General features: G+C 39.0%; 1 protein-coding gene across 1 annotated transcript; it reads right to left on the bottom strand.

The window, feature by feature from the left end:
- Positions 1 to 5,885: 5,885 nt before the first annotated feature.
- On the bottom strand, positions 5,886 to 9,331 carry APELA (apelin receptor early endogenous ligand). Its single transcript, XM_062613118.1, has 3 exons — positions 8,770 to 9,331; positions 8,184 to 8,294; positions 5,886 to 5,930 (listed from the first exon to the last, which is right to left on the bottom strand). The coding sequence occupies exons 1-2, from the start codon at positions 8,843 to 8,845 to the stop codon at positions 8,206 to 8,208; spliced, it is 165 nt and encodes a 54-aa protein (XP_062469102.1). The 5' UTR covers positions 8,846 to 9,331; the 3' UTR covers positions 5,886 to 5,930; positions 8,184 to 8,205.
- Between the last annotated feature and the right edge of the window lie 17,895 nt (positions 9,332 to 27,226).

The following is a 27,226-nucleotide window of genomic DNA, read 5'->3' as shown; positions in this document are numbered from 1 at the left end:
TGTGAATCCTGTCATTTCTAGGCTCATGTACAGCTGGTGAAGACTTCCAGACTGTGCTGATTTTGCTATGCTGGAGTTCTAGCAGCACAATTCTGCTGCTTAAACTAGCCAAAACCTGTTATGACAAGGCTAGCTGAGTTCTTGTTCTGAAGCTTAGGTTCAGGTTTTTTTTTTTCCTGGGTATTGTTTTGCCATCACGCTTCAGTCTTTCTCTGCTACTCTTATTTTTCTCAGAGAAATTCCTCCTTTTCATAGAGGAATAGGCTTCATAGTGTAGCAGAACAACTTCACTGTATTTTGAGGGCATTGCTGATACTGTCCTTCTCTCCTTCATGACTGCTTAAGGAGAAACTTGGATTAACCAGCAGTACTGCTTTCTATGGAACATGCCCGCTGAAAAGTGGAGTGCAGGTTGCTGTTATGTGAACATGTTGCCTTTTGTAGTTCATAGCTCTTAAGTACACAAATTATCAACAGCTTGCAACAACCAACCCCCATTTTTATATCAGTTATTACACTGCCACTGTGTCTTGTTTTGTTAGTATTTTTAAGCTTAAAAAAATTAAAGGGGGGTTTCACATCTGTGCAGGGCACAGATCACATCAGCTCACCCTGAACACTTTCTACCAGCTGGCCATGGTAGGACTATGAAGAGTTGAGTGGGAGCTACCAGAGCATGGCAAGGACAGCGCACACTGAGAAGTGTGTGTCAGCTCTCAGGCCCTTGCTGGCATCTTTGCACCAGATGGTGCAAAAACAGCCCCTTCTGCACTCTAGGGGCAGGTAACCACCAGCAGCTCCCTGCCTGGGCACAAGGTGCATGGTCATGCTACTTGCTTTGTATGATGTCAAGGCAAAACAGTGTGGTGTGGCATGCTGGATGTTGTAGACTTGCTCAGTGGTGGACCCCCACTTCTTCCTGCCAGTGTGGACTGGCCTGTGGCTAAGCTTATCAGTCTACAGTGGGTGGTGGTGGCAAAGCTGATAAGGGAGACTCAAGTGTGCCTGTTGGTGCTCAAAATGCAACATTTAAGGGACAAATATCATGTTCTGATAAACAGCATGTTCTGTAAGCAAGAGAAAGCTCAGTTGCAGCCTTGCTGCATCTGATGTACCACAGCTCTGAAACTGGATGCAGAGTCCTAATTTTTCAGGTTATGTTGCATATTGCTTACTGGAAACTTCTCTGCTGGTACAAGCTTAGGTGCTGAGTGTAGCAGGGGCCAGTGCTGTCTGACCAGCTCCAAAGCAATCCATGGCTCATCATCAGTGTTGCACCTGGGGTGACTGTCCCTGCAGCATCAGTACCTGATCACAGATTGGATCTTACTGCCTGAAGTAAAATCCAGTGTGCTGCATGCTCAGAAGGCAGTAAAGCATTAGGTTCAAATTTTGGGTGGGAGAAGGGGCAAGGGGAGAGAAGTACCACCTTGTGAACTCTGTGTTCTGCTGCAAATCAGCATTTTGCTAACTACCAATGCAGCCTCTCAGGCAAGGCACACCTGCACATATGAGAATATAAGTGAAGTTAAACAGCTGAAGAAATTGGTGATGCTCTTTATGTAACTATAGCTGCTGAAATGCCATAAATGTTTGCAGGTCTGTGATCTTAAGTTGGTTGCAATCCACTAGACCATGCCATGGTAGAAAACATAATGAAGAAGGAATGTTCCCCAAAATATGTTGCAACTGTATCTTAAAGTATAAAAATGTATTCCTTTGGGTTTTATTATTTTTCAGTTAGTACCCTCCAACAGCTTTTAATTCCTGTAGGAAAAAAAATGTAGACGTGTTTCAGGTTAGAGAAAACTAGTATTTCACACCACCTAAGAAACAAAAGACTTGGGGTTGCCACCTAAATGTTCACATTAGGTTTTTTTAATGATTTCTAGATGAAATGCTAAAACAAAAGAAAAAAAATTATAATATTTTGTGAATGCTCATGATGTATAAGGCGGGGGAGGGGGAAGTCAGTATTTGTGGGCTTTTATTCTGAATAACTCATAGGGGAAATTCTATATAAGCACTTCAGTGTTTCACCTCAAAGGAAATCATTGATTGTAAAAGACTTTAACAGGATTTTCACGCTTTAAGGTTCTGCTACAATATGCAGTTAAGCAGGCTTGCCCCACTGAAGGTCATTAATCTAAAAAGGAAAGTTGTATCAAGGACTGAAGGTACTTGGCATACAGCATTCTAACCCTGAGTTAACTCCAGATGCATGAAAAAGCGTCCTCAGCTGTTGGAATGAGTTGGGCTTTTAGGTGTTATTGCTAACTGAGGATACAGGTTGTGCTGTTGGAATGTTTCCCATTTTGCACAAATATTTTGCAGCTGACCACCAGCAAGAAAGATAAAGGTCATCACAGTAATAAGAGATCAATATGCTAATTGTACTGTCTGATTGTAGTCAAATGTTTGAAACTTATTTACCACGCTAATGTTGCTTCTGAGTGATGTTGATATACATCTTATGTAACCCTTAGCAAAACTTGGCTTTGTGTGTATGGACACAAAGATATTTATAGCATACGTATGTGGCGTAAGGGAAATATTTCCAGTCTTTATTCTTCTATAATTTCCTTTTTTTTCTATACTGGAAAGGGAAGAGGTGAATTGTTTATTATCCTTTGGGAACGCACTAATCTGCTGTTTCTCACCACAGCCTTACATTTGCTTCTCTTTCCTGTTGACCTGCTGTTACATCATTTTGTATTTCACTCTAAGCCAGCTAATATAATTTAAAAAAGACTTAATGAAACTGACTTTCAAATAAATTTACACATACACACACTTAAAAACTGTAAGACAGAATACTTCTTATTTTCACAAACTGACATTTTGCCTTTTGGAGTTCGAGGTCTGAATCTACTGGAATTGAGTCTTGATTGTTTTGATTGCACCCATGTAAGCATCAATTCTGGTTTTCAATATACAGCAATTTGTATTTGTACAAACATTCTTTTAATTGTACACTCATGCACACAAAATGTTCAGTCAGTTCAGCTGTTGTAGCACTGTGTCCATGTGCTTCATGTTTATGTAAGTAATCATACTGTTATCATAGAAAATTGCTTTTACCAAATGAATTAAATGAAAAGGGCTAGTTTGGCAACAAAGTCAAAAGCAAGTCCAGTTCAGCTGAAAACAAGGTTCTTCTAACTCTGTGGGAGCAGGACTTCAGTACCACTGTTGTGGTGTGCTGTAATGGCAACTTAGCACTTAAATTTATTGACAGTGTCCAACAACCAAACTACTGCATATTTTAGCTTCTGCTACCCTTCAGACTACTATAGAGTTTTTTCTCCTGGAATTTGTACGAACATCCAGATTTCAAGATTTAACATAGAGGTAATTCAAAATCTTGGTTATTCAAGGCATGAAGACAAAATATAGTCTGGGTTCTGCTGTAATACCGTGGGCTCATGATGCTGTCTTACAGCATGCTGTGATTACACCAACCAATAGTTTTAAACCAAGTTCTTTCTATATAGTTTTCACTAGAATTTCTTATTTTTAATAAGATAAAAAAGTCAGGAAAAAATTTCCATGAAAACTACTGTTTATTGGTGTCAGAAATTGAGTAAGAAAAATGCTTACACAGCAATTCCATGTGAATCTACAGGGAAACTAGACAAACCCTACATTTTTCTCTTGCTGCATTGACTTTGACAGCCAAAGAATATAAATTTTGCAAAGTATAAGAAGTTTATTTAAAATAGGATGTTATTTGAAGTGCATACCATCTTTTTACAAAATATACAATCAACCAGCTCATTGATACTTATCTATAAAAAATCACATTTATGATATCAGCATGTCTAGAAAGAACAAACATTTAAAATAATTTTGTAGAATGACAATGGGCTTCCTAGGGCACTTTGGTACTTGTTTTACATCTGTAAAGGAATGCACATATATAGCTCTTCACTGAGATACATTATGCTTTTCATATGATTTTATCAAAGTTAACTGAACTATGGTTATATAAAATATCCAGTGCCACACTAAATCCATATACCCATTTATAACTGTTAAAAAAAAAAAAAGTTACTCTTTGCCATTCTCGCTTTCTCATACTCTTTACCTGTACTTCTAAACAGGGATAGTGATGGATATATATGAAAAGCCAAGTTAAATAATAATAATAAAAAAATAGTGGTAGTTGCGTCTGATTTTGGAAAACTTGCTTTTTTTTATTTGTTTGTTTGTTTTGGGTTTGTTTTTTTTCCTCAAAATTCCAAAGGTTTATCTGCAGGACTGTTGGTATACATAAGTTTGACCATCTTCTCATGATTTTCTAGAACTTTAGAATAAGGTGTGATGGGGATTTTATGTGTGGGTTTTTTGTTTTGTTTTTGTTTTTTTCTCTCCCTATGCAGAGACATTTGAGACTTCTGTGAAGCTCTTCCAGTGTGAATCTGATTCAGGTTTCAAATTCTTAGAGATGAGCAGTTAGATACAGGCACTGATCAGAAAGTTTCAGCTGCCTTCTTTTCTTGATTACTGTTCTTATTAGAAACCATGTTGCAAGACAAAAAATCTGATACTGGATTTAAACCATGTCACTGCTGATCTTCACTCATCTTTAAACAACTTATAAAAAATGTGGACATTGCAACGCTAGTATTATGACTTAAAAATCTGGGTATGACTTATTTCAGATTTGGTTTAGTTTTGCTAATGAAAGGGCTACCGTGTTTTCCTTTATATGCAGGTTCAGAATTTCTGGTGATATAAAAACATGCAAAATGTATATTTTTGAAAACAAACTGTAAAATAAAAGCTCACTGTATTTTTGACCTCCAGGACTGAAAAGAACAGCCTGTTTTCTGTTTGAAGTTCTCATTCATTGTAGTGCTGTGTTTCAGATATCCCATTCATTTAAATTACAGGAATAGAGTACTACGCAACACTGGGGTTCACCAAACAAAGGTTTCTTTTCAATGGTCTATTTTTATGCTCTATGTATAATACTGTAGTGGGTATTTTAGGAAAACTATTATTAAGCAAATAGTTCTATAGTTCTGAATTTTCAAGTACACTTCAGCTGTCTGGTTTGGCAGCCCAGTTTAAGAAAACAAATGATAGGCTTTGCAGTAACAGCTCATTAGACAGGAAGATGGGCTTGACCTTAAGGCCTGAGTTCAGGGATACAAGTTATCAAAGTTTTGCATGACCCTTGGCTAATCTCTTATCTCCATGTGCTTCAATTCTCTATCTATAGAATGAGGGATAATACTTTCTTCGCTTTCTTACATTGTAAACTCCTACTGTGCTTACTATACATGAAGCTAGTAGGACCAGTACTGTAGTGATGACTTTGGTACTATTACAGTAATACATTCTACATTATTGTTAAGGCAACTCCATAAAGATGTAATGTTAGCTGTAAAAATATAGCTGTATATATTATTAATATATAAAAGTATAAACAAAAAAACGGACTTTCGCAGTTCTGTGCTGGAGTCTAATATTTCACCTTAAATGCTGCTTTATACACAGACTGAATTAAGTAGTCAACAGCACATCCAGTTTCAGTCTGAACAGGATAGACCATTAAGAGTCCCTTTGTACAGATCCTTCTTAAGGCCACTGAAAATCCATCTCAGGTACCTGATGTTTGATTTGTTCTTCAACTTTCAGTAGTCCTTATGAGAGCCAAGGAATTTATATGGAATATTTCAGCCAGGTAAGTTTCATGTACATCCTCCCATCACCACCCTCCATTTCTACCTCCCCCATACTTTCTAAGGTGTGAGCCAGGGCCTTCCAGGTCTTGCAGAATGTGGCAGACAGGACTGCTGAAGACAGGACTGCTGAAGACAGGACTGCAGTGGCTCTCTCAGGTCAGCTGTTGTTGATCTGTACTGCTAACTTCATCAATAACTGTTGCTCCTTTAAAACACTGAAAGCCCATTATGCAATTGCTGGGGAAAAAATAAAATGAAAGAAATAGCCATCAGTGAGAGATTTAGTAGTCTAATGTCTCATGCAAAATAGAAAATATTACTTGTGAAATACAGATGAAATTTGGGTAATGTTTATTATTTTGGAACTTCAGCTGAAAAAGTTAAGAGAAAAGAAAGAAAAAGCTGAAAGCAAGAAGGTTTCTAATGTAAGATTGTCTTCCATTTCTTTTTTTTGTCCCACGTTTTGCGTATGTAACTGATGAAAAATCAGGTTTGGTCCTCTCATTATTTCAGATGCTGTTGTGAGAAAAAGAGCTATGCTCATCCCAGTTTCCAACCACCTGTTGAAATTCAGGCTTAAGGGCCCATCCTGTTTGCATCTGCAAATAGCTTTATCCATATGTACAACTCCATTGAGATCAATAAGATTACTCATGTGAGTCAAGTTACCCAGGCATGTAAATATTTGCTGAATTAGGACTAAAACTGGAAGGGAATGTAAACGTAGGCGGTAAATCTTACTTAAGATAAAGGAGCTGAGCACCCACAATGACAACTGGAGTTAAGAGAGTTAGTTCAGGTGCCTGTCACCCCTTACTCCCCAGTCAAGCTTTATGGGTTTCTAAACAGCTTTATAAAGCAGAATTATCTTTAACTACGGGTCCACAACATGCATTATGAACTAGTAAGTACACTGTTTTGCCTTGCCATTGACTTTCCTTACAAGAATTTGGCTCCCTGTGGAAAAGGAGGTAACACTGAAAATATATTTTGTCTTGATACACGATGGGAAATTCAAGTATAAGTGCACATGTACTGTGCAGCTACTGCAGTCACAGGCCAAATGCATTATATGCAGTTGCAAAGCACACTAGAGAAAATGTAGATGATTTCTTCAGCCAGTCTCCACATGACGGATGCTGAACTGGAGGAATGGGGGTTAAATTTACTTTTCTTAGGAACTGAAACAAGCCATTCAGAATCAGTTCAAGAAGTCTCTGGGCCTAAATTCCACCATCCCTGTCATTCAGTCTCTGCATGCTGAATAAATTGATCTGATTGCTTATCTTTTTAGGTTTATGCTTAAACTGATGAGGGAATCTCATTTAATCTGTTTCCAAATTGACTGCAGTGAGGAGACTTGGCATTCAGCATTAAAGCATCCTTGTTATGTCCCTCTTTCTACTTGCAGCTCCATTCTGCCACTCACTATGCAGCCCATCTGAGATTAAATTTAAGATATGGTAATCTTTTTTCAGCCTTGCCAGTTTACCATCCCGTATGCATATTCCATGTGTTTAACAGGCCAGCACTATGGGGTGGAATGGTACCTCTTTGAATGGCTGTTTTGGGAGTGGTGTGGGCTCTTTTCACCAGGGTAGTTTATGCATTGACAAGATTCTTGGTATAGGGTTGTTAAAAGCTTGACTTTAGTCTCCTTTTCACTATTAACTGCTTCATAAATCAAAACATCTGGGTTCACAGAGAGCAGGTTCTGCCATCGTGTATTTATGATGCTGTCGTGCCTGGGGCTACAACATTATTTTAATACATAATGAGTTTAGAAGATGCAAAACTACCAACTGCATGTTTTATTCATTCTCAAATTGCAAGAGCGCCTAGGTTTCCTTTTGATGCCTGCTCTATTTGCATATGCTACCTGCGTTCTTCTGCAGCTACTTAGTATTTGAATGTATATGCCCTCATCAGCCATAAAGCATTAATGTTTTGCACTTGTATAGCCTTTCATCTAAGGAGCTCAAAGTCTTGCTGACAATGAAGAAGAATTACAGTCCCCTTTGAAGTGGGTAAATGCTACTACCTTCATGTTACTGACGGGCAGAGTGAGATGACTTCACCGTGCATCCAACACAAGAGCCGGAGCATCTTCTCTAGCTACTGCTTTGTGCAGTCTTTAGGCTCATCACCAGCTTTGCTGGCTACCTTAAGCACTTGTAGGGCAGTGATTCGTCCTATTTAGCAGATCCGTCTGGTTTGTACTAGAAAGGGGAGGCGTTAGCGCGGTGAGAGGTGGCCAGAGGGGAATAACGGGGCTCTGAGCGGAGCGACAGCCCCGCGCTCCACCGTGCGCCCGTCCGAAGCCCTGTGCTCAAAGCAAACGGGGGCCGGACGAAATCACGGCCCTGGCTCGGCTTGCTTCGCCAAGTGCCTCTTAAACCGTTCCGAAGCGCAGGTGTGAATTAGGACACGTGCTCGTTGCTGGGAGAGGGACGCCTCACAAGACGCGGGGCCCCGACACGCGTGCGTTACCTGGGCCAGGCCCCGGCGGGGCTCAGGGGAAGGGCACCCTGGAGTGGAGCGGCACGCAGCGCCGGTGGGAGCAGCCGTGCCGGTGGAGCTTCCTGCGCAGGGCCAGGTTGGCTGCGGAGACAGGCAGGGAGGGGAGGAAGGAAAGCCGAGCGTGAGGGGGTGGGGGGTCGCCGGCAACCTGCCCCGGTGGTCGCGATGCCGGGGGCAGCGGCCTTAAGCTTGTCGGAGCAGTGCCCACCCCGCTCCGCTGGTGCCGACACTGTTTCGAGGCAGCAGGTTTGCAACAGTTGCCTGCCTTCAGTCCCAGTTCATCCCAGCCAACCCCAAAGTTTCCAGACTCCCCACGTACTCAGATACTTCTCTCCATCGCCTCACTGTGAGTAGAGTGATGCCGGGCACAGACCGAGGCAGCAAAAAAGCGCGTGAAATGCGTGGCAGCGGAAGCCAGGAGGATGCAAACTCTCCCCGGAGGGCAGGAACCGCGTGTTGGATGCGGTTAGAGACACGCCGGAGGTGCCCACGGCAGGCATGAACGCTACTATGCCCTGCTCCCCCCAGCCCATGCGGCTCCGCTGGTGCCTCTTACCTGTCCTCTGTCCGTCGGCAGGCAGGAGGCTCGCCAGGAGGCAAAACACGACACACAGGAGCAGCCGGAGTCTCATGCCTGCGGAGACGCGCTCGGAGGCTCTGTGTGTGTATATGTGTACAGGCGGAGACGCGTGAGCGGCAAAGGGGCAGCCCTTTCCTCGGCTGACCACACAGGTTGTGGCGGGCTAGGAACCGCGCGGCAGCGGCTCTTCCAGCGACGTTAGTGGTCGGGCAAGAGCAAGGCTTCTGCGCTGCACCGCTGCTAGTGCCTCCTTCTCTACCCTTCTTCCTTTCCTCTCTTTTCTTTGTCACTCCCCCTTATTTTCCATAAGCAAACAGCGCAGGAATGAACAGTCCGCGTAAACAGTAGCTGCTGTCAATGCACCGGGGGCACGGAGCCTCCTGAACTCCGCTTTAAATTCCACACAAGCAAGGGGAATAAAACCCGAAACAATATGTAAAACAAGCCCCGACGTTCCCTCCCCCATTTGCAACTGTTTAAACTCTGCATTGCCCATATTGGTCCCACATGCAGAAAGCAACGGCAGCGGCAGGAAGTCCCCCTGTGCCCCCCCTCGGTGTGTCCCCCGGCGGGGACTGGCAGGCCCCCAAGCTCGGCACTCCCCGCAGCCCCAAGGCTCTCTCTCTTCTCTAAACTAGCTGCGAAGCGGTGGCTATTCAAAGTGAAACTGGTAGCAGTTAAGGCTAATGGGTGCCTTTGTACCGTCAAGCATTTTTGAAGGATCAGAATATTCTGGAATTAATTCGCGAGCTTGTTTTCTTTTTTCTTTTCTCTTTACCAAGTCGGGTGAAATACAAGTATTACGCGATCTGTCACGGCAGTGCCATTCCGGGGAGAGCAGTTTTGGAGAGGACATTACGTTTTCATAACTCACCTGTACATTGCGTTGTATTAGTACCAGCTCACGGCGAGAGCTGGCTTTAATAAACCGCGCTGGAAACAGCTGGCGGGGTAACAGTGCAGATGTGCAAGACTGAAGAGGAGACAGACAAGCCCCGCGGAATGTGTTAGCAGCAGGGGTGGGTTTGAAATCCAGTGAGTTACGGGCATTAGCTAAACATCGAATGGTCCTTTTCTTATTTTCAACCTGCTGATTCCTTGGGATGGAATAGCACCTAGTGGTTTGGAAAGTGAAAATTTGTCCCTTTCTGAAAAAAAAAAAAGTGTTTTAAAATACTCAGGAAAGAGGTCATTTCTATATAGATTAAATACTACTATTATTAATAGAAAAATATCATCAAAAGTTGTCTAAAGTTCGTTGCCAAATTCCTTAAAAAGTAGAATATATGTGATTTTTTAAATTCAATAGCCTTTGCATTATTTTTTTTCCCTGCTGTGGGTTTTCCCATTTTCTTTAAAATCCTATTTAAGTCAATAGTCACGCTAGTCCCTCCTCATAGAGTTATATGTCATTACTGGGTTACTTGGTTAGTCTAGGTAAAGTATGCCTGTATGAATTGAGACAACATACATCTTGAATGCATGGTGTGGAAATCGTTATTAAATGTTACTTTAAAATGATGTCAAGACTGCTGAGGAAGATGTCTCAGGCAAAACAGTAACAAAGGATTTACTCCAGTGGTTGATCACATTGGTCTGTCTTAGGCAGCAAAACGCTTCCCAGTGCTCATCTTTACAGCATGATTGTCATTGTGTTTTCCGTGTGTGATCTCTGGCTTTTGGTCTAGACTTTAGTTTAGTATTGATGCTGCTAGCACAGTTGAAATCAGGGTCCCAAGGTGCCAGTCACAGAATTATCCTGAAGAGGGTATCATTTCAGATAGAAAAGTGATGAAGACAAATAGTGTGGCCAGGTCCCATAGCGAGTTCGTGACAGAATCAGGGTTATGTTCTCAATGTCCTAAATCTTGCTCCAGTTCCACTGGGACACCTTTAGCGATGTGTTTGTTGTTCATCATGGATGAGAATGTGCTAGTGACCTTGTTCATATAGTCCTGAAAATGTTGTTGACTTCCTTTCAGCAGTGAGCTATATTTGAATTCGGACTTTAAGGTGAACCCTGGTATAGACTTCAAAGTGATAGGGACTCAGTAAATACCTAAAAGGGCAGAAAGAATGCCTAGACTATTACTAGTCCCTCAGGCTATCTAGGCCTCTTTTGCATTGTATGTGGTGAAGTTTACAGACATTCTGAGGAGAAATTAAATTCTAAGGGAATTGAGCAAGATACAGTACTTAAGTGTATTTTTTTCTTACTTTAGCTTACTATGAACTCTTCATTCCAGTTACTCTGTGCAGAAGTTTACAAAGCTTTGGGTTTTTTACTAGTGAAATCCAAGTCACTGTAAAATGATTTCTTGTAATTTTCATGTATGCTACAGTAATGAGCTGATGCTTACTCACTGAGGAAATCTCAGAAATGTTTTACAGTCCCACTGAAATACATTCAGAATTTGAAGTTCTTCAGCAAGCAGCTTTCCTTCAGGTACTTGCTTTCATGTGGCATACCACATACTTGAAGTTAGGGAAAGAGCAACTAGGCAGAATGTAGTGATGTAATGGTTCTGCCCTTTCTACAGTGTGTGCTGGTGTTTTCTGTATTGTTTTGGGTTGGGGTTTTTTTTTGTTTTTTTTTTTTTTTTTTAAATTAGCTTAAGAGGAAAGGGCATATAAAGTACATAGGAAAGCTGGAGGTCTGCAGATAATGCTTTATGAGCTAGAAGAATTAGTTCTTTGAATCAAAGGCTTCCCTTCTCTCTTATAATCTGAAAGGAACATGATAAACGGATGATGATTTCAGCATTTACCACCTATATCACTGCTATTTTTCCCACAGACACTCTGTTCCCTATGTCTCCCCTTGATAGGATCAGAACAGTCAAATTATCAGTTTACTTCCAGAAAGTGAAAAAAAAAAAAAAAAAAGAAAAGAAAAATATTTAGCACATTGCAGAAATCATACCAAAAGTTACAAGGAAAATTTAGGAATGTCTTTCCAAGATATCAAACATTACTGTAACACACATGGCACTGCTGTTGGCTTGACACATTTGAGTAATTCATATTCATTGCTTTATCACTTCACTGGATATGAATTGTTCTGTATGACAGTTTCCGTACAGAGTGACTGTTACAGTCCATTTATTTTGTGCAGAAAAAAATTGAAATCATTGTGCCATTTCAAATAATAAGATTGGGAGAAATAAGGAAAAAGTGATCAAGGGGATATAAAATTATTTTGTCACATACATACAAAAAATGTAAAATCTTTTGATAAATGAGAGAACAAGTGATTGGAAGCACAAAAGATAAAATAATGGGTAGGAGCAGTAAAATTCATAGCAATAACAAGAATAAGCAGGGCTGGATGATAACAACAGGAGAGAAAGATAATTGGGCACTTTCTAGTAAGGAGTAAGGGATTAATTAGCATTCCCTGTTGGGCTGCTAGTCAGAAATGGAATCCTACCTTTCCTTTGAAGGCCGACACGTAACGATAAACTCTGGTGTTTATCACTAATCTTTGAGAAGAGCTTTCAAATGCTATCAGGATAAAATGTTAAGAGAAGTTTCTCAAGTACAGGAATTGTTACATATAGCTATACTGATTTAAACCTCTCTATCTCAGATACCCCCTTGGCTAATATCTCGTCCCCTCCTAGAGATCCATAAAAATGCATTGATCATGGTGGATCTCTGCTGTGCTATGAGAAGATGTGGCAAATGCTCAGCAGAGTGATAGTGAAAATTCTCGTTTATTTTGACTTAGAAGTGTCAGATAAGGTATAACTCAGTTTCTAATCAGATTTTCTCACTTTGTGTTCCCCAGATTCATCTGTCCTGCTGATCCAGAGGAATTATTTCACTAACCAGACAAGATTAGAGGTAAAAATGTTTACTTCAAAAGAATTTGGTGAAGCAAATAATCAAGCCCAATGGCAAATGGCATTAGGAAAAGATCCATGCTTTTCCTAGCTCCTTTCTATTACACTGCAAGATGATATGTGAGCTGTGCAACAAATGGAAGAAGAAAAGCAAAAAGACTATGAGTCACTGGTTAAGGGGCAAAAGTTGGCAAAGAAATGCTCAAAGGGATAAACTTTGAAATGTTGTTTAGGCATCTGTGATGTATTTTTTTCACTACAAATCTCTCTGTGATTGTTATCTCATGGTTTTATGTGGTCTCTGTGCCAGCCACAGATACAAAAGGTGTTTTTTCTTCAGCCCTGGGTGAAGCATCATAAGACAAATACAATGTTGCCTTCTTCATTGACTATAATTGTGAAGGCTACTTTTTCTAGACAAAACTCACTAACTCAAAAATTATATTTGAGGAAGAAATGATGGACTTTCTGCCCTGATTTTAATCTATGCTTGGGAATGAAAGCCTACTTGGAAACTCAGACCTCTTCCTTGTCTTTTGCAGTTTATGCTTTTTCTGGAGAGGGGAAAAAAAAAAAAAGCTCTAAATACCAGTTCCCTGCCTGTTTGTGCTCAGCTGCCTTTCCTGCCTGGGGGGTGACAGTGGTCCGGAAGAAAATGGTGGTCCTTAGGCAGAAGGAATGTGCACCAGTAACCTGACACTGGAGACAGATGTGCTCAAGGGAAGGAAATAGGGGTGGCTCAGGCTAGGATAAACCTTGGATAATTTTGACTTCCCCCCACCCAGTTTGAGAGGTTTTCCATGTGCTTTGCAGAGATGCACAACCTAGAAAGTACATTTAATTCAATTTTAAATCTGGAAGAAAGGTTGCTGTGTCAACGGCAGCATCTCCATGGTCTTACTGCAGTGCAAGTTGTGATTATTCAAATAATAATAAAAAAGGAAAACCAGTCTCTTGTAGACTTCAGTCTGTCTTACTTCTGTAATCCTATAATCTGTAGGTTTGATTTTATTTAATACAATGATAATAGCAGTCACACACATGAATCATAAAGTCTTTCCTTAACAAATGATTTCTTCAGTTACCTGGAGAACCATATTTATGGATTTTCCTTTTTACTTATGGAAAAGACATTTACATGGGCTTGAAGGTGCGCTTGCTTTTCAGTTGTTTTCCATCCCTAACAAGTAAATTTGATTCTAAGGTTCATCTAGAAAATATGCATATTTATTAATATTATTATTTTTATATGAAAATAAAGAGGCAAACTCCAGAGCAGCAGTGCCTGTGATCCCCACCGGCGTGACCACATGTTCCATTTCAGGCAACCCATTCAGGGTCAGATTCTTCTCTGGCACTGGTCATAATTTCAGAGCTTTTTTAATTTGAAGAGACATTTATGTTGTCTTGAATTGATGGTGTTCAAGAAAAAAAACTGCAATGCTTGCAAAGCACAGGCTTCTATAATTAATTTTTATTTGCTGGTTAACTTTCAAATATGTAACCCCCTCACAAAGCTAGACCCTTCGTGCCCTCGTTTTCAGCAAGGAAAGTCTTGAAAAAGTATATTTTTCATGTTATAATGAAAACTGTCAGAAGTGATCATGTGAATAAGGCGAACAAGGTTACCTTTCTGCTATAGCTTCTAACATAACACATTTAGGAAAGAGAGGTGCTTCCTGCTGTATTTAACGTACTGTTTATATTTGCAAGGGAAAGTTCAGTAAAGAAACACAGATGTATTTTTGTCCTAAACACTAAGTTTTAGAGCTTCATGTGCTGTTGGAAAACTATATTTTTTTCTTTTTCTTTTTCTTTTTCTTTTTTTTTTTTTTTTAAATCTATCCATTTAGCTGTGCAAATTTTTGAATGGAAAGTTTTAATTTCCTGGAGATCATTTTCTACATAACTGATCTTCTGTTTCGGATCTCGGCAGCCATTAGCCACAGCAAAATTTAAATGCAGGAAGTGCTAGGACGTGCTTGGCAAATTTCTGTAGAGATTGGATGAGTGGTTGCTTGAAAGAGAATTTCAAATGACCCTCCAACTCTTTGCATATTTATAATTCTGACTTTGGTTAGTAAATACAGTTTGCAGTTTCCGCAGGTCTTTTCCTGTGTTGCTTGCAGTCTATCATTAAGAATATGGTGGGCATGGAGCAGCTCTGTAGGACAAGTGAGCTCAAGTTCCCATAAGGGAGTCTAGTGTGATGTTTTAGTATTCCAAATAGTTATCACCATTAATATTAACCCTTTGCAAGTTTGGTCACTAATTTGCAACAAGGTGAAATGTGTGTTTTATGTATGGGTTTTCTTATGAAGGTTTGGACCTTTCTAACACTCTTTTGAACTTTACCTCCTGACTAAAGGATTTCAGCTCTGCCTTGCTCTTCATCCATGGCTAGGCTGTTGTACTGCCTTTTCATATTTTTGCTATCTGAATTATTTGTTTATCTGCTGTGGTCAGTAAGGTCAGCCTTTCTGTTGCCGACACAGCTGGTGAGAGGTGCAAAAGCAGAGAAGGTATGTATGATTTCTTTTTTTTCTCTTTTCTGACCTTCAGGCAAGCTGAAAAGCAGGAATTGAAAGCTTACATTCAAATAAAAGTTATCAACACATGGAAAAGAATGCAGGCACGAAAGTCAACCTTTTATTTAGGAAAATGGTGAATTTCTTAATTGAATTCCTACACTGTTTGTCCCTTGACTGCTGTGTGGGAAAGGCCAATGTTGCATATTATCTAGTTTTGTTTATTGAAAAGTTTTGCGGCACTTACTCTTAATTACTTGTTAGCCTTTACAGCACTGACATGATAACTAGCCTCTGGTATTTTGTTTGCTGTTCTAGGTAGTGTGTACTTCTAACTAATACCAGATTTTCCAAGGGACAAGATTTACATTGCAGACATGTGAGACCTGTCTATGCCAGTATCTTTTTTTAATTACATACCCTGGATAATTCAGTTACTGTGTGGTGGTAACAAAGTCTGCCCCACTGTAAAGATTGCTCTGAAGAAGCTGTCAATGCTTTAACTGCTGCACTTGCTAGATGACTACTCTGATCAGTGTTTGCCATGGACCACATATGCTAATGATCTTACCATTTCTCCCGCTGATAGGTAAAGGTAGGAAATTCTGGGGAAAAGGCCTACTACAAGACAGAGCACTGTAACCTGTCAGCCCCTTCTAATCTCATAAAGTGATTATTGGCTGTACAACATCTACAGCTATACCAAATAAGGTCCAGACATTCTTATTTTTAATGTAAAATCGTTATCTCTATCAATGGAAAGACCGGAGACTAAATTAGCAGGGATGATGGAGTGGAAATTTTGCCTAACATTAGGTACAGGGTACAGTAAAAGAATATCTTGTAGAAGCTGAAGTAACTATGCAGCAGTTCAGCAATATTTTGGGGGTTTATTTTGCTAGTTTTGAAAGGTGATGATGATTTACACTGGTTTTGCTTCAATATATGTGTGTATTAAATAATATTAGCCTCTAACATTAATAAAAGGCACAAAACAAAAGCCAAAGTAAACTGAGTTGATCTCAGCATTCACCACAAGGATCCTTGCATTAAGCTCTCAAAGAAGGTCTTAAGACTCCATGCTCATCAAGGTTTTTTAATGGATACTGTACTCGCTCAAAAATAGGAAACAAAACAGAAGCCAAAACCACCAACCCTCAGACAAAATACATGCTTCATGGAAGAGAGGTTACATTAGGTTGCATGCATAACCTAACCTAATGTGAGGAAGTGCAGTTCATGAGGTATGTTGCATCACAGCTTTAGAAATGCTCATTTGAATTTGGCAGTGGTTTTATTTGCTTTTGAGGCTAGTAAATATTTTCAGCTTGCAAAATGCTACAAAATGGTAATAAAATCTCTGTTACCAGGGACCCCGAGGAATTTCCTTTAGATGTGTGCTACTTTATAAACTGTTTTGCAAAAGGAGATGTGGTCCTTGCTCCTTTCAAGTTATTCCTGATTACAGTGTTTGAATCCTTTACAAAAACAAAGACAATGTTATTACTGAAGCAGAACTGAAGATGTTAATGTATCAGATATGCAAAGTTTTATTCGTTTTGAAGAGTTTTTTGTTTAGGTAATAGTTGATTCTATGTGGTTGTGTGTCCCAGCCATAAACTGGCATACTTTTTTAATACTAGAAGCATACTTCCTACAGGGTGAGAAATCCTATTTTCTGTTTTATAACAGCTTGGTTTTTATTAATGTGAGAAATTTCTGTGCAGTTACTTGCAATAATGCAGTCTAATATAATTTATTCCAAAATCATAACCTAATATTCCAAAAATTTACACACTGGCTGAACTTTCATGCATCAAATTTAGAATAAAACTTTCCAAAACTGAGACAAAAAGTCCTCATTTTTTGGACTGGATACTAATATGGATACTTCATGATGGTATAGTTAGTACTACTTGCATTACATTTCAAACTGGATTTAATGAGATGTAAGTGTATAAGTGAGATGAATATATCTTACAAACAATGTTAGTCAACCAATTTACTCTTTTGTCCTTTATGCTGATGCAAATAAATGTGTACAGGGTCAAGGAGTAATTAGCAATTTTCTTGATTTTCTTAACTGTGTAAGTTTGAAAAGTTTTTAATTTAGTTTAGCCTTTTGACTGGTGCTGTGTAGCTTGAATTCAAGTTCTGTTACTCAGTTGTGATAGGATGTGTAGTACAATCATCTCATTTGTCTTCTGTAATTATACACATAATGTTTTCTCACAGAAAAATAAACCTTAATTGAAATGCTGTTTCTAATGCTCATGAAAACAACTATGTATTTTTTAAATGTTCTCAAGAAGAGCTCTATGTTGAAAACATGTTGAAATTGAAAAGAATTGTAGAAGTACATCCCAGTGTGGATTCACTTTTGGTGTGCCTTTGAAAGCTGGCCTTCACATTTGGGTGCTGTTGTGCATGTGTATGCATACTGAAGCTAGTATGCCTGGTATGCTGGTATGCTATACCTTTTATTCTGTTTTCCCCTCTGATTCTAATGAACCACTAAGGTGAGCAGTGGATAGCTAGCAGTGCACTCATAGGATATACTTGGAGACAAAGGGATCAGAAAGCTTCCTTGGACCAGTCCATAACCCTTCTGAGCGCAGTGGGTGTGAGTTAACTGTGCAGTGTCCTGACTGCCAGAGCTGCCTGGGGATGCTTTAGCCCCTGTGTTACTTAATTTTAAGTTTTACTGCCTTTAAAACCCTCCAGAGAGCTGTTGTGACAACAGGCAGGGATTAATGGGATGCAGGAGTCTGAGCTTGTTTCTGTCAAGGAGGCTGAGTAGGCAGTGAAGTGGCAGAAGCAGCTCTTAGTAGTTCTGCCATTTCTGTGCTGTCCAAATCTCCAGATATCTCACAGGAGCTTAGTAACCCTTTCCCTCTTCCCCTTGCCCCCTCTGCGCTGTCCCATTTATACAAGGGCACCAAAGCAAAGGTCCACTGAATATGAAATCACACAACACCATCTCTGCAAAATTGTCTTTTCAGGAGCTTTGATTGTGGATTTAATGTGGCTTCAATTATTTGCAGCATTTTTGTTTCCCCTTTATAGATTTTACACTGAACGAAAGAAACCTGAAGTGTTTACACATCTATCTCATATTTTGTATACAGATGGCACTTACAGACGTTCCTTATCTACAGTAGATTTTGGTGATGTTCAAAGTTGAAAACCTGGGGAGGTCTCAACAGTCCACTGTTGTGTCTGAGGAAAATATCCTGTGGATTGTAGCTTGGATAACATGTGGATGGTATTCAACCGGAAATCCCAATTAAGAATGAATTTTGGAATGAGCTTCAGAAGCATTCCTCACAAGACTGCTGTCACTGCAGTGATTTACTCAAATCAGGTTTAGATGTGCTAGTTCAGGTAACCATAGTGGTGTAATAGTGAAATAGCCATGCTCCCGAGTATTTGCTCACATCCTCTGATGTGTTTACAGCCCATTCTAAGGGCCATGCTGCCATGGTGACAAGGGTAGTCTTCCTGAGTTAACTGATTTAAGGTCATCATTGAATTGGTACTAATTAAATCCTGATTAATCAACATTAAATCATGTGTACCTAGAGAGTTAAATAAATTATATGAGGGGTATCTGTAATAATGTGTTAATATAAATGCATTCTACTTGAAGGTCAGCAGCCACAGCTGTTACTCTCTTCATCTACTGTCCTCACTGGCATGTAGCAGAATAAATAGAGCATGATCTGTTGTATAACTCATATGTTTCTCTATACCAACAGCAGGGTTTCATGACTTACTTACAATACTAGGCATATGAAAACATTTCAGATTCAAAGAGAAATTGACTGCAGTCATCTTTGGAAGTCACCAACAAACTTTCTATTCCTTATTCCAGTTTTCAAAGGTTTAATGTGTATTTATTAGGACCTTTGCCATGGTTTAACCCCCAGCTGGCAACTAAGCCCCACTCAGCTGCTTGCCTCCAAGTGGAGAGAATCAGAAGGGTAAAAGTGAGAAAACTCATAAGCTGAGATAAAGACAGTTTGAAAGCAAAAATGGTATATGCAAACAAAGCAACCAAAGAATTCATTCACGACTTCCCACTGGCAGGCAGGTGTTCAGCCGTCTCCAGGAAAGCAGGGCTCCAACACATGTAACAATTACCTGGAAAGAGAAATGCTGTCACTCCAAACATCCCCTCTTTCTTCCTCCCTTCTTCCCCCAGCTTTATATAGTAAGCTAGATGCCCTATGTTATGGAATCTCTCTCTCTCTGGTCAACTGCAGTCAGTTGTCCCAGCTGTTCCCTCCCAGCTTCCTGTGCACCCCCAGCCTCCTCACTGGTGGTGTGAGAAGCACAAAAGGCCTTGACTCTGTGTGAGCACTGCTCAGCAATAACTAAAACATCCCTGTGTTATCAACTCTGTGTCCAGCACAAATCCAAAACATAGCCCATACTAGTTGTTATGAGAAAAATTAACTCTACCCCAGCCAAAACCAGCACAACCTTGTATTTGAATTTCAACAGCCCAAACCCTGCTTACAGTTTTTTTGATAAAGAGAATACTATATCATTTTCTTCATGTATCAATAATAACTGAATTGTTAAAAGTAGGTTTTATACTGCAAATATGTTTGTTTCTCTTTGGTTTGTCTAAGAAGACTTGAGAAGAATCTGAATAGAAATTTGAGGCTTATTGCACTCTAAATTAAGCTTAAATGACTTATGATGCCATATTTATAGAACGGTGATTACACTTTTTATATAGAATTTTTATAGACATTGTAAATAGAACTCAGTGATTTACAGCTAGCTGGTTGAAATACATTATTTTCTGGGTTTGTTGCAGTTGTTAAACATTAACTAACAGTGTGCTAACAGCTAAGTAAATGTTTGGCAACTGATCAGAAGCTCTAAATGAGGTCATAATTTACGGAGAGGTCCTGAGAACTTATAATTCCTGTGTGTCTCAACGATATTGTAGCTACTGAGCATCTTTTGCAGCTTTTAGGCTCTGATCCAGTGGTGTGCTGGAGTGTATCCATGTATTTAAGCCCGTAAGTAGATCCATCAGCTTCATTAAGGCTGCTCATCTGTTTAAAATTATATACAGGAATGAATAATTTGCTGGGCCAAGGTGTTGTGGAATGAGTAAGTATCTGTTGGGAAAGTTTCAGTATGACAAGGTGAAAGATTTGGAAAAACATCTTTGTCCAGCATGCTAAATTGCTGCTCACTAATGGGTATGAAGGATTGGCTGCATTGCAGTGTCCACTAACGGGAATGGTATGGCAAGTAGAAAAGCATGAAAAAAATATGCCTTCTTTAATGAGATTATATATAGGAAAAATACCCTCTGAAGTATTTCATCATAAGAAGGGGAGAAGATCTCAAAGTCTTTGCAGTTTGCACTGGAAAACTTGATATTAATTATATTAATTCTTAACATAGACCAGACATAACAGAAATGAAAATGTGAGTTATTTGGGCAGTAGTATGTGGTGTGTGGTAAAGACCACTAAGAAATAACTGGTACAAAAGACAGAAGAGTATTTTCTTGATTTTTTTTTTGGTAATACTATCAGTTTATCCAGTTCCACTATCTTTCCTGTTATCAGACAGGAAATCCTGTCTTTGCTTTACTGCCACTGAAAGGTGGTCTTATCAACCAACCATTCTTCGCATTTGGCTCCCCAGTTTCTTCCACTTCTAGTATCTCTCAGTGATTAGCTCTGAAAGAAGCAGGTGGAGCCAGCCTGTGTTTAGCACTTGTACACACCATGGGATATTTTATTTGTGTGAAGACAGTAAAGATTAATCTTGACTCATTGAGGCTGATAAACAAAGTGGTCTGGTTTTCAGTTTGTTCAGGATTCCATTTACAGGATTTATAGTTGCTACTCAGAAAGGACCTTGCCTTCAGTGTTGTTAGAACACTGAAATTGTTAGTGTTTAGCAATACTATCAGCTTTATCATAATGATACACTAACGGTATTACTGGGTATACAAAACCTAGTTAACTGAAGTTAAACATTTTGAAATAGGGTGACTTTGAGCATGTTTAGATTGCATTAGAGTATGTTGGGTTTAGAGTTTGGTTTTTTGTTGTTTTGGTTTGGGTTTTGGTTTGTGTTGGGTTTTTTGTGTTTTTTTTTGTGGTTTTGTTTTGTTTGTTTGCTTGTTTGGCTTAGTGTTGTTTTTTTTTCTTCTTTTGTAAAGAAAAAAAATAATTGTCTTCAATGTAGGGTTCATTTTAATAGATTTTGTCAAAACTGAGATTTTATCTTTTGATAAAGATCCAGAAGGTGTTTTGGGTTTCTTTTTGTTGTTTGTATGTTTGTTTTTAAACCAATTAGATATGAGATAGATCATATACATCACATACTCTTTGGCTGCAGCTAGACTGCCCTTTCTCTTGAAGGAATGTGTAGAAACATTTGTGATTTTGAACAATGAACGCATATTAATTTTACACTCATACATTGAGAAAAATCTATTTCTGTAAGATGATACAGTTGTTTACCTGTTAAGTTGACATCTAAGATCCAGCTTGTTACAGATTTTATATTCTCACAGCTCTAATTCTTTTCTTGATATTTCCCCTCAGGCCCTGGCGTTCTTGTCTAACCATTAGCCCAATGGACATATTCAGATACTGTAATAACTTTTCTACTGCTTTCAGTTCATTCTGTAGACATTTCCAAGTGATGAAAGACCTTTTGAAAATTGCTGCTCCTAAAGCACACCCCACTGCTGACAGACACTGTCTTTGTCTCACTGACATGTAAGCATAATGTATACAGCCTTATAAATCTTGGCTTTTTGGGACCATGTGTCTTATAAATGAGATGAAGAGTGTCCCTTTCAGAATGGATTTGTTAAGGCTGAGAGAAAGTGGTATTCTCTTCCTGCAACCTCCTGAACAGCCGTTGGTAAAATAGCATGGTCTAGAATTAATGGATTAATTGTATATATAGCAAACATCTTCATTTTCAAAGTCAGTGCAAGCTGACACTTGTATTGTCCTGTATTAAACATAAGACAAGTGCTTCAGAGAAAAGAAATAAGGAAGCAAAGCTTGGTAGGGTAACTTATGAAGAAAAGTCTGTTGTGTTTAACAGAGTAAACTTTCAAAGGCTTTGGCTCTGTTTATAGCTGATAAAGTAGTTATAGATAATTATCAATATAGTAGATATCAGGCAATTATATCCCTTCTAAAATCATTTAAGAGCTTTTTATAAACATTTTAATTTCTTTGTGTATTTTTAGTCTTGTGTGTAAAGGGTAGTTTCAATCCCTACTGCTTTGGAACTATTCTTCTCAACACTGGCTATAGTCTCTGAATTTTTATTTTACTCAGATCAATTTAACCATCATCCTGTGTGGAGACAAAAGCTATCCAAAGAAAAATGCATTTTTTCCTCTCTTTTTGTGAAGAACGGAAAGAACTAGGGTGTCTACTTGTTTTAGCATTACACAGTCAATTCTTTATCTAGAATTATCTTTTGCTGAATAAAGTAGGGGATCCCAGCATTGCGTACTGAGGAGAGTATCCCAGTTAATCAAACACGAGTATTTTCAATTAAAAATGTGTAAATTTATTTTTTGTTATTTTGTAAATTTATTTGTTGTGTTTTTGTGATTTACCATTATGTATTAAATTGCCCTCTGAACATTTACCCACTAACAAATATATTAAAAGATCTTTCCAGTATTCTTCACTCTATAATCAAAAAGCTGCCAGAAGTGAGCTATCCCAGAAAAAGTAAACTTAAGTGAATATTTGATATTCTTGTGTAAATGGAAATTTAGGAAGAAATAAAAGCATTAAACCGGATCTTCTAACAAACCATGTACAAGCAGCAAACCTATTATTATGAAAAGACTCAAGCAAAAGAAATTAAGTCTTCAAATTCTAATTTTCACTGAGATTTATTGAAGAGACGTTTTATTTCTTTTTCTGAATCACTTTTTTAAGAATATGTTTACTACAGTACTGCTTCAGTTTGTTTTTATTGCACACATACAACTGGAGGATGTGCTAATTTGCTGTGATCCTTGTTTATACACAGCAGTTGTGCTGACTTAATTGATTTAAATTCTTCTGTAAATTGGCACTGCTCCTCTTTATAACAATAACGGATGATTTAATGTTTCCTCATAACATCTTAATGCTAATTGGCTGCTCATTTATGGAATTCTATGTATTTTGCATTTGAGTAGGCTTTGGCTTTTTCATAGTTGCTGATCCAAAGCTTTGTAAAATCAGAAATTTTCTTTTTTTAGACAATGTAACAGATCTTGTAACAACTGTACCTCATAACAGCATTGGTCTAGTCCCGAATTCATCAGAAGTTTCTTCTAGATATGGAAGCCTAGCAAGAGGTAGGAGAGAACTAATCAGTCAGTATTAGTCCTGTCAGCACCACAGCATACAGGCAGCAAGGGAATGGGTCACTGCTGATTGCTCTAGGCACTGTACAAAAACAAAGCTGAAGCTCACCAAAGCCCCACTGTATCATCATAGCATTATTGTGGCCGTGGGCGATCAAAGGCAAAATTTATAGGGAAGAGGATCTCTTACAGATCAACCCATTCTCTGAGAAAATCTGAATATTTCTCAACATACAAACCCTACTTCGGGTCTGAGATAGAAACCAAAATGTACATTAGGAACTCACTAAAGGTATTGTTTTATAGCACATTGTAGTTCCGCCTTATGTTTTACCCTCACCTAACAGTTTTGCATTTGTCTCTGTCCCACAAGAACTAAGGATCGTAAACTCTTTCTACTTACTAATAGCCTTTTTTGTACATCTATTCTAACTGTTTTATTCCCTTTGAATCTAATTTATTAACATAATAAATATAAGCTTGAAGAAAATTGTTCTGAACCTGTGGCTTCTGTTTCAAACCCATCCTGAAGTTCATCTGTTTCTCCCACTTAGAACTATCAGCCTGAGTAGATTTATCATCCTTTCTGGAATACCGATCCTTTTATAATGTAAGAAACAGTAGAGGGAAGAGATAGACAACGAAATAATATCAGTAAGTTTTAAAGACAGTGACCAGCAGGCTATTTATTCTGATGATTTTCTACCTCCTCAATCAGTTTCGGATGAAAAAATGCAGCAAAACTAGGTTTTTATGTTTTGCAAATGTTTCATGTTTTAAACATGAAACTGAAAGTTATAACTTCCCAAGCTCAAACTCTTTTTTGGCATTTTCTAAAACAAACAGAAGCAAAAGGGTAGAAAGTGGTTATCATTAGTTTCGTGTATATTTAAAAAAATACAGTGCCTGAATGCATTCAATGACCATCAGGGACATGTTTGCTCTGGTGTCGTAATTGTGCAAGCCTTTGCAAAGAGAGGTTAGGAGATCTTTATATTATGATAAAAACTCATTCAGAATAAGAGCTCATGGGAAGGTCAAAATTCCTGATATTAGCAGCCTAGTACCTCGTCAGCGTAATTTTTTATTACTGCGTATTGTAGCACTGCTTGTCTATAAGTAAATGAGATGACACGGGAAGCTGTGAGGACTAGTGTGGCTGGATGCAGACAAGGAACACATGCCTGGCTACCCAGGTCCATCCTTTATGAAGTTCATCAGGGGCTACTTATTCCTTGAGCTACCAGTCTAGAAGTGCCCTCAGGAGAAAAGGTAAGAAGTTCAAGCTTCCCTGGCTCCCAGACCATTGAATCATCTCTTGAATAGATAAGGTCTCTTAATCTGCCCTCACTATTTCTAATTCATGTCTCTCACTTCAATGTGGTTTTTTGATTGTTTGTTTTCACAAGGCTTTCTCTGCTGCCTCCTTCACTTTACTCAGCAGTTGTCTTTTTTGCTTGCTCTTTCCAAACAACTCCCTAACAGTGCTATTATAGCCAGCTCTGCTTTTTCCTCTGCATAATGTAGGGCAGCACTCTGTGGCCTGTATCCTGAAAGGAGTATACCTTTCTGCTTTCAGGCTCTGCTTTAAAGCTAATAAACCCTGCCACACCACTGTGTCAATGTGACCTCACTTCTTGTAGTTCAGGAAAGAGCTTGCTTGATCAGACCTGGGTTGATATTTCTGCATGGTGTTCCACAGTGCAGGACAAAACCACTTTTAGCTGGAGAGATCATATTCTACCCTTTCACCTTTTCTCAGCTGCTGTCACTTAGACATCTCTACTCCAGAACATCATATAAAGAGCATTGCTAACCTTCTAAAGTGGCTGCAGTTTTATCAGTAATTGAGTATTTTGTATTGACATTGCTGTTTCTTTGTTCTGTAGTTAAGATATTCTGATGAAAAGTTATATTGTTGTCGTGGTTTAAACCCAGTCAGGTAATTTGTTCGCTCACTTCCCCCCCTTTTCTTGCCCTCCCCCTGCTCTCGGAGATACGGAGAGGAGAATCGAAAAGAATGCAACTCCCACGGGTTGAGATAAGAACTGTTTAGTAACTAAGGTATAACACAAATCACTACTGCTACCACCAATGATAATAATGATAAAGGAAATAACAAGGGAAGAGAATACATCATCTCACCACCAGCCGACCGATAACTCGCCCCCCCAGCCCGACCAAGCTCTGACCGATACCTCCTCCAACCCTGCAGACTCCCAGCCCTTCCAGCTAACTCCCAGTTACCTCCTGGGCATGGTATGCTGTGGTATGGAATACCTCTTTGGTCAGTTTGGGTCAGGTGTCCTGTCTCTGCTTCCTCCTGGCTTCCCTTCCTCCCTGGCAGAGCATGAGGCTCACAAAGTCCTTGGCCAAACCAAAACATCCTTGTTATCAGCTCTGTTCCTGAGCTGAAAGTCAAAACACTGCACTGCACCAGCTACCAAGAAGGAGAAACATGACTGCTACTGCTGAACCCAGGACAATTGTCAATCAAAATAAAATACAGCATTAAAATTTAGGCATTGATAAGTTTTAACAGTACCTGCTGAACAGTTTTCTACTTTCTAAGTACTTGAGCTATTCAAAATTACAGGAAAAATTACTATGTAAATCAGCCCTGTAATCACTGCCCATGCCAATATGTGAAATGCTTTCCTCCAAACTATTTTTCAAGTGGGGTAGTAACTTGTGGCTGTATCATGAACTGGTCTATGTGTGATTGGTTGGATATTTTAAATTTTAGATTTTAAGTCTAAGCATTTTGTTTGATGGTGGCTGGAAGATAAGAATGAACGGTCTTTACAGTTGTCTGGACTTCAAGTTTACCTGGATTAAAATACATATTGTTCTGCATTCTGTCTCTTCTGTATTTTATGTGACTGGAGATGTGTTTGAAATGTTCTGGATGCTTTCATTGCTACTCCACACAGCTAATATATGTTGAAGAATACATATTATATTAAGATATTAATTATGCTAATATAGTGATATTAATACAGAGATATGTTGGTCAGTACAAAAGTGGGATCAAAGCTTGCCATCATAGGAATGGGTATAAAATCTGAATTTCTCAAATCAAGTAGTTTAGAACTTTTTCATGCTGCTTGAGGAGTTGAAGAAGTATGTATCAGTGACACATGAAAGCAGAGCATTTAAAGTGTCAGTCTGAAATACATTATACATAAGTAAAATGATTGGAGTATTTTAAAAGACGTGAAAAATGTTGAACCACACAGCTTTAGGTTACTTCAAAGCTTCAGTGTGCTGCAAGCTAAGTGATGCTGCAATGTCTTCTGGAGCCTATTAGCATCTTGAAATGCTGTTTCAGAGCCCTCTTAACACCTTAGGTTAAGCCTAAGCTTTGGAACTTCCCTGAAGGGCAGAGCAGAAGTAGAGGTGGCATTTCAGAACAAGCTGTGGTGGTGTGTTCAGGAATAACTGGGCATAAGAATTACACTTCATCAGTAATGGTCTTTAATACAGAAAGCTCTTTTTTTCTTTTTTTTTTTCCTCAGCTTTCAGACAGAAAAAAAAAAACAGAAAATATGTTAGGAATGCTGAAAAAAAAGACAGAAACAGTAGATGAACTATGAAGATCCATTGGGAAGGGGAAGGACTTTGGTAGGATTTAGCTGTAAGGACCCAGTTATGCTGGAGACAACTGATAACAACTGACTATCTTG

The sequence above is a fragment of the Pezoporus occidentalis genome, unplaced genomic scaffold (assembly GCF_034315485.1).
Source record: "Pezoporus occidentalis ecotype Australia unplaced genomic scaffold, CSIRO_AGI_Poc_V1 ctg1, whole genome shotgun sequence".
Classification (NCBI taxonomy): Eukaryota; Metazoa; Chordata; class Aves; order Psittaciformes; family Psittacidae; genus Pezoporus; species Pezoporus occidentalis.
This window is presented reverse-complemented; position numbering and strand designations above follow the sequence as displayed.